Below are 15,673 nucleotides of genomic sequence, written 5' to 3'. Positions count from 1 at the left end.
AAAAAGAAAAGCCTTGTATGGATGAGTAATTGGTGAAGTGTCAGGAAACAAGAGGGTCAATTCTGCTGTGCAGGGAGGCCACAAAATTTCTCAAGGAACTGTGATGGATCTGCTGTGGCAAAGGTAAGCAGCAAGAAACATCCAGTTACTCAAAACAGTACAGGGTAAAGCTTCACAGAGGGACAATGTGAAACTGAACAGACAGCAGAATGAAAGGTGACATTCAATAAATAAAGTGATCTACATGTAGATCCTTTATAGCAGTCCTAATAAGTTGATATGGTCTATTGCTCAGAAAAAAGATCTGGGATTATGACAATCCCTTTAAAACAGGAGTTTAGCTCCTGATTAAAAAAATACAAAATATAGAATTAGGATAGGAACATCATCAAGCCATTGTGTACATCTGTTTCAATATAACCCTATTTATACCTAAGACTATACCCAAGATTTTTTACTTTCATTATATCAAAAATGTTAACAGATGTAGAAAAAGGACAAAAAAGGATGATCGAAATATGGGATAACATTTCCTTCAAGCAATCTTAAACCTACACAATCTTAGTTTCTTTATTCAGGAAAAGAGAATTTTAGAGAGGTCTGACACACACATCAATGTTTAGGTGGGTTCTAGAGGGTGATGGTAGAGGTAACTGCAAACATCTCTTCCCATGCAAGGTTTAAGAGCCATTGAGTCCAGCTTATCAGACACAACTCCAGAAGGACGTGAGTGGTTACTTGTGGAACTGATAGTACACCTGAACCACCAGCTTAATAGGTGGTGTATTATAGGCCATGTATTCTTCCTGACTTCTTGAAGAAGCTGGACATAGTCAGAGACACAAATCTACTGATGATAAAAGAACATTAGCCACACCAAACTCCAAAATCTCTTGGCCTTAAAAGAGTTGCAAACTTGTAATTTATCAGGTAACATTAGTGCATACACATTTCCTATTCTTATAATTTCATAGGAATTTGTTTATGGCTCTTGTAAAACACGCTGCTGGTCAAACAATGTATTTGGGCTGACGTAATATGGCCATCTTTGTGTTCTAATCCTGCTTCAGAACAAACAGCAAAAAAGAATTTGAAGCAATAACATCTAACTCAGTTTTTCTCCACAATTGTTAGCAATAGCTAATTAAATTACCACCACCCATCCTGTGCAGTGAATGACTCATGGGTTCAATGGGGAAAGGAAGAAGGAAAACAAAGCAATGTTAGGTAATTAGAGGCTATACCAAAACACACATGAAACACAGAAGGCAAATTAGGCAGGATTATCTAGCTTGTATATTTTCCAATCTGTGATAGCCCAGCTTTGCAATCAGTCAATTCTAATGTCTCCTAAATTTTGAATGGTCTAGAAGAGTTTGATGTATGGGTCTCCTGAGGGAGAATGTCACTTATGTCAGATTTAAAGGAATACCTGCAGAATCTCCACTTGCTTTCCTGGAAAGAAGACAATGCATAAATTAACAAAGACAGTGTTTTGAACTAAACTGGGTGACTTGGCCTTGAGAAAATATGGGGGCACTCTAACTATGTTCTAGCAGCTAAGACAGGTAACCACACTTCTCTCCATCCATTCCATGCAGATCAAAGATTGTTTTAGATGTTAATGAAGAAGAAGAAATCAGATGCCAGCACACTGACAGCGAAGTGTTTTTTGTCATCAGTACCAGAACATTCCACACACTTTTGCCAGTTCCAAAGTTACTGCTGTAAAAGTCCTTCTGTATCTTCAGCATTGAATCAAAGCCAGAAGGTTATAGCTGATTATGTGTTAAAATTGGGCTGAGTTTACTATTAGGTACATTGGTGAAAGGGGAGGCAAGATTAATTTTTTTTTTTTTAGTCCTAGGACAGAACCTTCAGCAGTGAGTAGAAAATGCTAACAGGGCTAGGTATAAACAGACTGCAACTTCACAAAAGCCGATTGATTTTAGGAATAGACATCTACAGATTGTGTTTTAGTAAGAAGAGTAAAACATAGATTTCCATACAAATTTTCAGGAAGAGAAGACAGTCTCAAGCTGCACCAGGGAAAGCTCAGGAGGGATTATTTCACATAAAGGTTGTCAAGCATTGAAATAGCCTGCCCAAAAATGTGGCAGAGTCACCATTCCTGGAAGTGTTTAGGACTGGATGTGGCACTTAGTGCCATGGCCTGGTTGACAAGGTGCTCTCTATGACCTTACAGGTCTTTTCCAGCCTAATTGATTCTGTGATTCTATGTCTGCCAGTGGCTGCTAAGACAAAATGTACAACAGACCATTGAAGTATGCATATGTGAGGCTCTGAAATATTGTTTGTAGACTACCTCATAAAAACCTGAGGTTTCATATCTCTAAGACTGTTTGCTGTTCAAGGCAAATATAATTAAATACCCATATAAACATTTAGCCCTTCAAATGCTGTTAAACTTCAACATGATCTTACAGCATCAAGCTCCTCTACATACTAAAAAAAATGTACAGCCCTCTACAAAAATTAATTTTCCTCTTTAATGTAATTATTCTAAGAAAATAGTCCCAAATGCTGTTGTGGCCTTTGAAATAAGAACGGAAAGGATTTTAAAACTGTCACATTTTTTGTTTTTAAACAGAGCTGGAAGTATTTTATTTCCATACATTTTTAGTAGAGAAATGGGAAAATACCTCTGTCACGCTTTAGGTAAAGGAAAAACAGTTATTTATCAAACTGCATCACTATCCTGTTTCTAGCATCCACATTTGCTTCTTTCCCAAAGAAAAGAAAGGATCACTAAGTTTTATCCAGTCATAGCAGTCCACTTCACTAATTGCCATAGCTTTGTCACTTCTCAGTTTGCCTGTCAAGGTAACGCACACAAACAATTTTGCTGAGTTACATACTATCCCTCTGTTCTAGTCTTCATATGTAGCTATTTCGTTCAACATGCATTCATGCTGCACTGGTCATTTATTTCAAATTCACTAATATATGAAGCACTCAATTGTTAAGTGAGTACAGACCTCCCCTTTGCAACCCAGCTGATCTGTTCTCTTTCAATTGCACTATACCCAGTTTCTGGGTTTCATTATCTTCCTCCTTTGAACTGGTATCTAGGAAATCACTTCATGTGCAGTTTAGACAACCACATTGATTTACAATTAAATTGGTTTACACACCAAAGCTGTGTCAAACTATACTTTTATAACATTCAATTCAATGTCATTTCCCATGAGTCCACTTGCCGTCAGAATTAGTTTTCAAATTGTGTATTAGTATCACAAACTTATGATACAGTTTGCTCCATTTCTGTGCACCAACTCATTTGACATCTGACAAAAGACAAAACAGTATTTTAATATTAATTTTTATGCCCAGAGTCTTCCAGTCAACAGATTCAATAGTACCAATTAAGATTTGAACCACACAATTCACGGTAGCTACTGATGCACTTATATTATCCAGGGAACAATCATCTACCTTCAGCTGGCCACAGCTCAGCCACTTCAGGGCAAGGTGTGAACCTTGGCACCCACATCCAGGAACTGCAGCTGTTTCTCATTCTCCTGACCTGGAAGACACAAGTTACTAGTAGCAGCTGTTAAGATGAATACCACTGGTAATGTAGACTCTTGCTAGACAGGGCTGGGGAATGGAGAAGACTAGTTGGCAAGATTTTTTTGAGAAACACCAGTAAAATTTAAGGAGAATTGGTAATATTTGCTTCTTTTAAATTCTCCATTATTTTCTGCAAAAATGGAGGATTAGGAAAAATAAACTAATGTTATGTTTAATAGCTGAATGTCCACTTGAAAATAAGGGCAGAGAAGGACCACACAGTCTCACAGTATCTAAACCCACAGTCCTGGAAGAGAGGAGGGAAATCACTAGGATTTTTCAGATAGGAATTGCATGGTTTATAACCACTCTCCACAGCATAGCAGGATTTTTCTCAGTATTTGTACATGAAACCATACACACTGTGAGTGATAAACTCTTCTGAGTTTTAATAAGCAAACATTGCTTTGCAATCACAGTGTGTTAAGCCCTCAGGCAATACCCACATGGTATAGAAGCACAAAGCCTCTATGAAATAGCTCTGTAGGACATGTTTCTTATGATCAGTCATGCAGCAAGACAACTGAAGCAGACAGAAATTTTACAGAATGTTGTAAGAAACAGTCAAATTAGCAATGTACAGGCATAAACCAAAATAATGACTGGGACTCAGGAAGAAGAACAGACCATGTCTACATGAGTAATTTGCTTACAACAAGTATTGTCACTGCTTCTAGTACTAATTTTCAAAAAAAGTGCAATTAGTTGGAAATGAACACCAGAGTTTTCAAATCATTAACATTAACATATGCCATTGATTTTATTCAAATGTTACTATAAAACAGACCCAGAGATGCTTCAGTTATGCTAAATTACTTCAGCCACCAGGTGCCTCAGTCAAATGCCCTAAGGGATTGACAGTAGGAGGCTATTATCAACACCTGATCTCCACATTTAGGGTGCAGAGCAGGTAAAATTATCAGCTCATAGGCAAACCACCTCCTACCATAGTGGAAATGAAGGAAGCAACAGGATCTTGATTTGAGATCCAACAATCAAATTGAATTCAGTCATGTGAACCAGAGAAGAGACAACTAAGAACCCTGATACCACTGTCCTCCAATCTCCACACTCCTTTCAATGCCTTAGAAAAGGCTTTCATCAAACTAACAAACTGGTTGGCACAAGAATATGCATCTTCCCCAAATCCCACAGATGACCAGATAAAAGGCCGAAACAAAAATTTTCTTCCTCCCAGCCTCTCATCTTCCTCTTATTTTTTATTTGGGAAAGGTAGGTGGGGTGGTTTTTGTTTTGAGCTCAAATCATTGTCAGATTTCATTTAAAAATTCTCTGAGAATACATATTACAAGATTCTGAAAACCACAGCCCTGAATTTATGGATGTTTTTACTGTAGACTGAAGAAAACCAATTAGCAGTGTGAATTCAAAAAGAACTCACAGCAGATTCAAAGAGGCAGGAGAGGTACACACTAGACAGAAAGTAAATCCCAATTTTGGTAAACTCAAGATTCAGTATTGTGCTGACTCTTCCTACTTTCAGTGGGAACACAAGACTAGATAGGATCATTTTTGAGTCACTAATTTCCATCTTCCACAAGCGCAGATTTATTCATATAAAGATTTACTCATATAAGGAGATGGACAATCTCAATCTTGAACACTCACTTTGCTGTGTTCTTCTAACTCTGGACATATTTTGAGCTTCAAGTCATTTCTCAGTTCCTCATAGCAGATTAAAGATTACCAAAAAGGAATTCCAAAGTCAGAAAACTAGCACTTCTCCAGAAAATAAAAAGGATAAATTGCCAATGTTTTGAGCTTGTGAACACCAAAAAAGTCTTTGAGGAATAATTTTTTAGTGAGAAAATGTTTTAGGAAAAAATCAAGTAACAGATAATAACTAAAGACTCACAGAGAACTTTTAGCAGTCATTAGCTCACAGAGGATACAGCCTAACAAGTCAGGGCTTAGACAAGGAACTGGCTTAAAAGGAGGACCATTAAAAAAAAAGAAGAGAATTTGAAAAAAAATAAGGACGGTAAGAATAGAAAGAAAACACAAAAAAACTTTATAAACATTCCTACTAACACCTTGCAGACCAAGCACTTGAAGCAGTAAGCATTAAATTTGTAACAATCAGAAGAAACCACCATGGAAAAGGCAAAGAAAGGATGAGCGCACATTGCATGCATACATCTCTTGGGTCTCAGAATCCTACCCAAAATCTTCTGTCTATACAAAACAGAGGGGCAGTAACACAGAAGGATTTTGATCCATAGACAAAACAGGTTAGCTTGAGTGCCACAAGTGACCTTCCATTCAGACATAGCTCAAGAAGTAGAAGGCTAACATATGATTTAATCAAAGCAGATGACTGAGTGAAGCAGAAGTTGAGCCACAGAAATGCAAAAATAAGCACATAAATCCTTAACACCAGGTAAGGCAAATGTAGAAGGCAAAGCACAAAGCCCTTACCAGCACTGACAGAGAACGTGATCCTGGTTCCCCTCAACAATTTAGATACTCATAAGAAAGAATTAGGCATTATAAATTAGTCATGACTAGAATGGGAAAACACTTATGCTGAGACAAGATGGTCCAGCTTGAAAGGAATTACACAAGAAATTAGCAAACATATAAGATTAGCCAGGAGTAGTATTGCTATGAGAATTATCTCAAATTTAACTACAAAAGACAAACGGGAGGAAAAACAAACATTTTAGCTAATTAACCTTAAAAAATAAGATAATATAGGAGAATAAAAAGGAATAAAAATTTACAAAGCCAGTTGTGTGGCAAGACCACTCAAAGCAAGAAATAACTTAATACAAACTATGCTGCCAAAAAACCCAACCAACCAAACCCATCTGTGCCTAATTCACTCCCACTGTGTTTTAAATCTGAAGACACCCCAGTGATTCAAAACTAGCCTGTCTGAACAAGATGTTATGAAATGTCAACAAGATTGACAAGCATTTCCTTCCTGCTTTCATACAATAGTATTTCCCAACTCTCCTATCATAGCCAATCAGAGGTTTTCCTATTTTCTTCAGGTTACATCAACCATGATATCTGCCCTCAAGGTAGGACAGTATTTCCAACATGAAGATTAAACAGTCAAGTATACTGCCAAAATTAGAAGTGGTTTCACATTCTGCAACTGCCTCCCTGTTAAATCTCTGTCTGTGGTAGCTTCACAAAGGACTTCCCCGTTGCTATGTAGAAAGTACATGTCAGCAACAGTGATTTGACTGCATGGAATAAACCACAGACAAGCTACTGAGCAGGCACATTAAACTAAAACAAAAATAAGGGGGCTTAAAGTGATAGAGTGATTATTGTTACAACAAATCAGCATGCAATTTTTGAGCAAAGTGTCATTAAACTAGTATTCACCTTGTATTCAAGAATAGGAGTGCTCTAAAAAGACAGAATACAAACATTTATTTTATTAACAGGGTACGTATGAGAAGTCTCAACTCCAGTACCTGACCACTTTCTTGCTCAACCATTAATATTTTGCAGAGAGTTAAGAAAAGTCAGAATGATTTTTGATTAAGAACAAAAATTACTGTTAGCAAAAAGAAATTACAACACCTTGGAAAAAGAGGTTTCAAATAGTTTTTAAATGGTATGAATTCTTCTTAAGCACCATCCGGAAAATAGTGAAAAAACTTTCTGAAAGGAAACTGCATTTCTCAATACACAAGAAGCTGTGTGTGAGAAAGCTCCACCAAAATACGTTTGTATTGAATTATTATTTATATCTACATCCTGTTTAGCCATTTAGAAAAAAAGTTTAGTTCATGTTCCATAGACCCCTTTGTGTAAAGCTTTAAAAAGGCTTCTACTAAAATAGGGAGGGCCCCCATACTTATATCCTCCAATTCACACTCTGTGGCAACTCAAACTTTCAACCTGGATTTCCCCAACAAAAATAAAGTCATCCTTATCGTTTCCTCATGAAGCAGTTGGTTTTCAGCTTTAAACAAAGAAATATAAAGGGATATTGAACTATAGAAACAAATACTCATGTTATTGTTTATAGGTCTATATAGCTTGATCAAAATACTTGACTGAGACAAAACCAAGTTTTGCCAGAGAAGGCTATTGTTTGCCAAGCTACGGGTGTTTTTCTACACCTTTCTGCATGTTCCCAAGACTCATAACCCTTGAAAAAGGAGAATTGGGCCCTGCCAAAGGACCCTTCCCTGGCTTAATTATAGCATCACAGCACTGAAATGTAATTGAGGCTTGCTTGCACTTTGGGCACTTAAAGTGATAGGTTACCCAAAAAAGTTACAGCTTACATTCAGGCACTCCTTATCTTCAGATTTTTTCTACAGGACAAAAGGTACTCCAAACACATACCTTCATCTGATACAACCTAGCACAGGATACCTCAGGACCCATACATAACTGCTTTTGCTTTCTCTTATTACTATTGTTGGCATCAAGTAAAACATCATATACTAGAATAATCCTATATTTCAGCACAAAAATACAGTCTGAACTTCAAGTTATATACTGTATCTCTGTAAAAGAAGACCAAGAAAGGCCTTATCTGCTGGGACATGGGGGAGGAGAAAAATCCAACAAGTTCCAAAAAAGCACAGCAAGCCATATCAACCCTCCAAAACTGAATTGCAGGTCAAGTCCTCAACATACAGAGATTGTTTCTTTAAGTCATCTTAATCTCACAATCACTGTAAAATATATTTCATAATGTTAACTGCCATTATGAAAGCATTCTGCTTTCACACTTTTTGAAAAAAAACCACATGTGATGCTGAGTTCTACAAATATAATGTTTTCTTTCAAAATTGCAAAGGTACTTCTAAGACAGAAATTGTATATAGTCTTCTGCTCAAATTATTAGATAATTGTCTCAAGTCACTTCATTGAAAATAGGCTGACTTGTATATTTGGGCTTTATTTTAAATCAATATGCTATTCAAAATTCAGTATTTTAATAATATTTAACAACACAATCTACTTCTGTTTTAATTTTACAGAATAGGAACTAGCCCAAAACCAAATTGTTTACAAATGTTGCTCGAAAATATGCCAACAGAAATGTACTGTTTGAAAATTAGTTTTCATTCCTGTGGCTTTTATTTTTCTGGGTTTGGTTTTACTCAATTTGAAGACTTATTCTACATGTCCACCATGCAATTTAAAAAAAATAAATTATTATTTCTCCCTAAACAGCTTCTTCTCCTTGCTCTTGAACGTCATTGCACTTCAGTTTTAAATAGGGGAATTCACATTAGGTTTCCTACAAAACTGAGAAGTTTAACATTAATTTCACCTCATAAGACAGTTAGGACCTGCTGATCAGAAACTGTATAAGGGTATTTCAAAGATATAAGAGTCTAAAACCATCTGCACAGTATCTCATCTTGTAAATATACTGAACCAGCTCAAACTGACATAGCTCAACTTTGCCATTTTGACAGTGACAGCACTGGAAAAAAAAAATCACATTACTTGGTAAAGACTGCTATTTGCCCCTTCAGCTCACAGGAACAATCGAAAACTGGTGGGGGAAATCAAGAAACTCTCCTCCACAAAAAATTACTACCCTTCTAACAGATTTTAAACTTCTAATTCAGGTAAGTAGAACCATATCATTAAAGTACAAATTAAGAGAAAACCTAGAAAACTGATAATTTTGTAATCTAATGTTTTTTTACCAAAACATTAAGTTACAAAAAATAGCAAAAACTGCATCATAGCAAACACCTTCACTGGAGTTATTTGGTCTGTAATAATAAAACAATAATAAAACTACTCAACCAAAAATAACTAAATGAATAAAATAAATACATAAATAAATAAGAGGGAGAGTGATAAGGGGCAATGGCTTTAAACTAAAAGAGAAGAAGCTTAGTTAGATGTTAGGAAGAAATTCTTCACTGTGGGGATGGTGAGCCACAGGTTCCCCAGAGCAGCCATGGATGCCCCATCCCTGGCAGTGTTCAAGGCAAGGTTGAAAGGAACTCTCAGCAACCTGGGATATTGGAAGGCGTCCCTCCCCATGGAAGAATGGCTGGAACTGGATGATCTTTAAGGTTCCTGACATGTCCTGTTGGAAATTATACAAGTTTAAATTTTTTATATAAATTTAGTCAGGGGTTTTGTTCACCTTTGCCCAGGGTAAAGGACTTAAGGTTTCCTTTCAAAGGACTTAACATCTGAGCAGACTGCGAGTAACACAGAAGATACACGAAAGATAAGGACCATTAATGACCATCAGCTCCAAAATCACCCCTGGCATGGCTGGAGACTCCTGGTTTGGGAAAACATAGGTAAGAAAACAAAGAATGAGAACCACCAAAGGTGAAGAGATCAACAACCAATTGGAAACCAAATACAAAGTTCTGTGTAACTTGGGACCAATGAATATTGAACCAATTAATTTCTTTGAGTTTTGACTGTATCAACATGTGAAAAATCAAGTAAAAATTATGTGTGATTGAATTATTTTCTCTGCACAACCCAGGCAACGTGGGGATGAAATTGTTTCTGTTGCATATCCTGGCCATAACAATATAATGGCCAGAATAAAGAAATGCTTCAATTCTCTAATGCTAAAAATTGAGAGTTTTTGGAGAGTTTTTTTTTCCTGCAGTTTCAGTGAGACCAACACAAGTTTTTTTACAGTTCTATGAAATGCAAGAAATTAAGGACTGAAATCTAATTACACAGCAAGTCATACTCCCTGTAAAACAAATGCCATCCAATGCTGGATGCATTTTGAAATGGGTTTTTTAGTTCAAAGTTTACTATTATACATAGGAAAGAATCTTAGAACCATTTAGGTTAGAGAATGTTTTTATGATCTTCAAGTCCAAGCATTAACCCAGCATGGCCAAGTCCACCACTAAAACAGATGCCTTAGTGCCACATCTACACATCTTGTAAATACCCCAATGATCGGTGAATGAGCCACTTGCCTGGGAAGCCTGTTCCAAAGCTTCACCACCCTTTCCATGGTGGAATATTGATGGTGGGTATTAGTGGATTTTAAGTACAAATAGTGGATTAGGAACACATTTTCCTAATATCCACTCTGAACTTTGCCTGGCATATCTTGAGGTCATTTCTTCTTATTATATTGCTTGCTGGCAGAGAAGAAGTTGACCTCTACCTGGCCACAGCCTCCTTTCAGGCAGCTGTAGAGAGTGATCAGGTCCCCCCTGAGCCTCCTTTTCTCCAGGACAAACACCCCCAGCTCCCTCAGCTGCTCCTCACAGCACTTGTGCCCCAGAGCCTGCCCCAGCTCCATTGCCCTTCTCTGGGCTCTCTCCAGCCCCTCAGGGCCTTTCCTGCAGTGAGGGCCCAGCCCTGGACACAGCACTGGAGCTGTGGCCTCAGCAGGGCCCAGCACAGGGGGACAATCCCTGCCCTGGCCCTGCTGGCCACAGCATTGCTGATCCAGGCCAGGATGCCATTGGCCTTCTTGGCCCCTGGGCACAGCCTGGCTCATGTCCAGCTGCTGTCACCAGCACCCCCAGCTCCTTTCCAGCCACTCTGCCCCAGCCTGTGGAGCTGCCCGGGGCTGTTGTGACCCAAGGGCAGGGCCTGACACTGGGCCTTGTTGAACCTCACTCCACTGGCCTCAGCCATGATCCAGCCTGCCCAGATCCCCCTGCAGAGCCTTCCTGCCCTCCAGCAAACAGAAATGCCACCAGTACTGAGGCCCGGGGAACTCCACTGATGAGCGGCCACCAGCTGGATGTAACTCCACTCACCACCACTCTCTGGGCCAGCCATCCAGGCAGTTTTTAATCCAGCAGAGTGCACCTTTTTGCTGTCTATAAGACAAAGAATGATAGAATGGTTTGGTTTGGAAGAGACTATTAAGATCATCTAATTCCAATCTCCCCGCCAAGGACAGGGACAGCTTCCACTAGACCAGGTTGCTCAAAGCCCCATGTAACCTTGAGCTAAAAAATTTAAACTGAAGCAAGAAATACTAACAAGAAATTTAGGCTAGATCTTAGAAAAACAGGGCGTAGAAAGCAGGGCTAGTTGAGCTCAGGAAGAGTTTGTAGAAGAGATTATGGAACCTGATGTGGTTTTTTTTTCAGAAAAGCAGCCTGGTCAGAACTGGTTTGGTCATTGTTCATCCCGCTTCTGAGCCAGGAATTAATTAGATGACTCTTGCTCCTTTCAACTCTATTTGTTATGATGTTATCATGTGAACATGAAAAACAGAAACATTTGTGCATTAAGGGAGACTCCCTGTTTCTGAGGCTTCTTATACTTCACAACCTGTGCCATGAACTTTTGCATCATCAGCAACACATAAATCCTTTAAGTCCTCTGCCTATAAGACACTTTAAGCCTTTCTTCCAAAAAGTATTTCAACCTTGTCCAACCCAAAACAGCCGTTAAAAAGACCTTTACAGGAAGAAGACGTTTTTTGATATCCCAAAATAATCTTGGAAAACCCCACCAAGACTCAAAGCCTATTCTTCAAATAAGGAATCAGCTTTCAGTACAAAACACAGACAAAGCCAACAGAAAGTCACTTATGTCAGTTTAAGAGCTAAGGAATACAGCAGTATCCAGTGCTTAAACAGCAACACAGAGACCTGCAATAGTTCAACACACTGAGCATATAATAGTAAAAATTTATATACCACTTTGATAATTTCTTTTCAGTCCTCCACTTTTCCTTAAGAAGTCATTCCCTGTGGCAGTTGCTACAGTAAGCAGGCAATACACATGCTGAAATATAACACAAGCAGCTTTTCTTAACAAAAATATTCCAGCAATGAGGGGAACAGGGAATCAAAACCAGAAAATCATGAACCCTGATCACACACAATACCACAGTTAACATATATGGGGAAAACACGGTTACTTCATTAGAATAAGATGCTAGGAGAAAAAAATGATGCCAGCTTACCTGGTGCACGTATCTCATATAAAGCAGCCATTAAAGAAAGCTTGAAAGAAGTCAGAGGAGAACAGAGAAGTGACAACATGAAATTAAGTGGCATTCTTTGCAATATTATTCAAGAACTTGAGCAGATTACCAACATCTTCCTTCCTCAGGAAAGAGCTTCCCACACTACAGAATTTTCAAAGGGAAAATCCTTAACTACCACAAAAGAAGCCACAAAACCCCTCTTTCTGAATCTCATGCAAGAATTTGCAAACAAATTTGGAATCACAACATTTTCATTCTAATTATGTTCTAATTTCAATGACAAAAACAGCAGAAGGCTTATATAAGTATTCAAATGCCCAGACACCAATCAGCCAAGGCATGCATTGTGAGTCGGAACCACAAGATCTTGCATAAACTTCCTGTGGAATATCAATAAATTCTTTTCATTTTACACTTCAGTTTAGCCTGCTGAAAAACAAAATATCTTGTGTCTCATTGGGAATGTTGAGCCGCTATCTGTGAGATCTGGGAATACAAGCATATGGAATAATAAAACCATCAGGAGAAAGAGTTCTACAGGCATTTTGAATACATTCAGATTTTGTACTTACTAAGAGCTTTATTCATATTTTCCATCTAGAGCTGATTTGTCAACCTCTAATTATTATTGGAGAGTGATAGCTTATAAAAGATTAATTAATTACAGGCTCAGCACAAAACACACCTAAAACAAAAGTTTCTTTTATTGTGGTTTTCTTGCTGATTATCCAATAGTTCCAGCGCCTCAGTTCAACTTAATTTACTCCACAGTAGTTGTTTTTTGGGTTTTCTAGCTGCTTAGAGTTGGGTTTTCAGTTGGTTTTCTTCTTCTTTCTTTTTCTTTTTAAATACATGTTTTGACCTTCTTATTTATGGGTTATTTGGATTTAAAATTCTCTTTTATGATCCCTATATTATCCTTTCCTGCAAGGCTGAGGTCCAGTATTTGGGGTTCTCACCTACCGTGGCTGTTGCTTTTTAATCTGACATGACAAAGTGTGTATTTCCAGACTTGATCCCTTTCAGAATCATGTTCTTGTTCAAAGTCGAGCGAGATGGCATGGCGAAAAGCGTTTTAGAACCACTGAAACCAAGAGTTACTTCTTTTTAACATCCCACTATATGACCCAATCTGCTGATAAGCCTCTCTCTTAGCAGACTTATTCTCTTCCATGGCAAATAAATTCAAGCAGAGAAAAAAACAACACACAACTCCTATGAAGAGCAAGGCAAAAGCATCTGAAACACAAATCTTGATGTAAATAGCCAGAAGTCTTTGTCAAGTCTTGATTAAGACATTTGCTTTACCTTCCCCCCATGGTTCCAGATCTTTTGCCTGTAAAGATTCAACTTCACAACAAATCCCACCTCTTTTTCCACACACAGACAAGAAGTGCACATGGCAAGATCTTGCATAGTTTCCCAATACACTGATGTGTTTGAGGTAATCCCTGTTTGTCTGTAGCTTGCTTGTCACAGCAGAGACTCGAGTCAGTATGGAACAGAGTATCAACCTCTGTCGGGCCTCTAGGCATGACTGTGTACACAAGGGTTATTACTTACACGTATGTATTCCAGAGAATTGCACTGGAATGTCTTCCACTAAATCCAAGATGACAACTTAATGAAGTAAGCAGATCTCCAAGACAGCACTAACACAACATGGGCCTCGTTAAGAAACAAAATCTCACATGTTTTGGAAGTGTGTGCACTTTTAGAATTGGGGTACAAATAATTACCTTCCATTAAGGTAAAGTGTGTCTTGTCTGACTACATTACAGTAAAGAGTGGTTAAAAAAATCCATGATTAATGGAATTTGTGGCAAAGATAAGCAAAAAAAGATGGGTCGTGGGTTTTGCCTGAGATGCAACATTTATTAATGAAACATTTATTAATGTTGAGGACATGTTTCACTAAACCAGGTTGCTCAAAACCCCATCCAATCTACCCTTGAATACTTCCAGGGATGGGGCATCCACAGCTTCTCACATCAATTAATTTCTCCCTAACATCTAACCTAAATCTTTCAGTTCAAAGCCATTCCCCATTGTCCTATATCACTACATGTCCTTGTAAAAGTCCCAGCTACAGCATGGAAACTTGTTGCCTTGTTTTGTAAAAGAAATCACTGGAAGATTATAGATCTGTTCAACATGGTGCCAGTATGTGCCCAAGGCTAAAATGAAGTTTTGAAAATGCTACTGAGCAGCTACTCTAAGTTCTGTCATCAGCATTCAGCTGGAAGCCCAGGAAACATACAGCAGACTTGTGTGTCCCTCTCTTAAATTACACTTTGAATTGGAGAAGAGGAGAAAATGGGACATTTCATTCCATTGGCTGTTGCTGTTTCCTTACTCTAGTTTTAAAGAAACCCTCTTTCAGATAAGAAGCTCTGCAGGATAGTATCTGAAGATCCACCAATGTTATTTTTCTGTAATGTGTAAAGGTCCCAGTACACAAATCAAGAAGGATTTTGAAAATGCAGATGCTGGAATTTTTTGGGCTGTCCTGTGCAGCACCAGAAGTTTGACTCAATGATCCTTGCAGGTCCCTTCCAACACAAGACAGTCCATGATAAAATAATTGCATGACAAATAATTTGTGTCAGTGAGGTTTTGAAGACACCAGAAGGATTGAGTGAAACAAGGCAGGTCTAGAACATTCACTTGTAGCATTACATAAAGCTAAAAAATCAAGCTGTAAGTTTGGGAAGCCTCAAGACAAACACTGCTGAAAATTGAGGTACTAGATTTTTGCCTGCATGGACATAGGCAATTGTGACAATACCAGAAAGGGAATTTTAAAATTTTGGTTACAACACACCATGTCATAGCTGTATGTGGCTTTGCTTTCTCTGACAAAAGACAATTCTTATACTGCCTCTCACATTTTTACCATTTCCTAAAAATCTATTGCCCAAAATGGCATCTGAGATCCTAGTAACACTTACTTAAAAGCTTCCTTTTGAAATTTAGGTATATATAGTCATAAGAGTGGAACCATAGTATGAATTTATGACATCTATTAAACACTGTTGTTTTCTACTCTTAAACAACATAATACCCAGCAATATAAACACAGTAAAAATTCAATACGGTTTTGTACTATATAAATCCTTACTATAAAAATGAAAAGGCACTCAAAAGTTTTCATATGACAAAATATAACTA

At 38.0% G+C, this 15,673-nt stretch overlaps 1 protein-coding gene across 4 annotated transcripts in view; it reads right to left on the bottom strand.

Annotated features, from left to right (window-relative positions):
- ARL15 (ADP ribosylation factor like GTPase 15) overlaps positions 1–15,673 on the bottom strand; it is a 224,796-nt gene that overhangs the window by 190,785 nt on the left and 18,338 nt on the right. The window contains exon 2 of one of the 4 annotated variants that reach the window (XM_058044185.1): positions 12,479–12,518. The exons of the other annotated variants lie outside the window; for them this stretch is intronic. Coding sequence (XP_057900168.1) covers positions 12,479–12,496 — 18 coding nt within the window. The 5' untranslated portion in view covers positions 12,497–12,518. The remainder of the gene's footprint in view (positions 1–12,478; positions 12,519–15,673) is intronic. 4 annotated transcript variants of the gene reach the window in all.

Source organism: Melospiza georgiana, chromosome Z, assembly GCF_028018845.1.
Source record: "Melospiza georgiana isolate bMelGeo1 chromosome Z, bMelGeo1.pri, whole genome shotgun sequence".
NCBI classification, from domain to species: Eukaryota; Metazoa; Chordata; class Aves; order Passeriformes; family Passerellidae; genus Melospiza; species Melospiza georgiana.
Note: the sequence above shows the minus strand (reverse complement) of the source record. Positions and strands in the feature narration are given on the sequence as shown.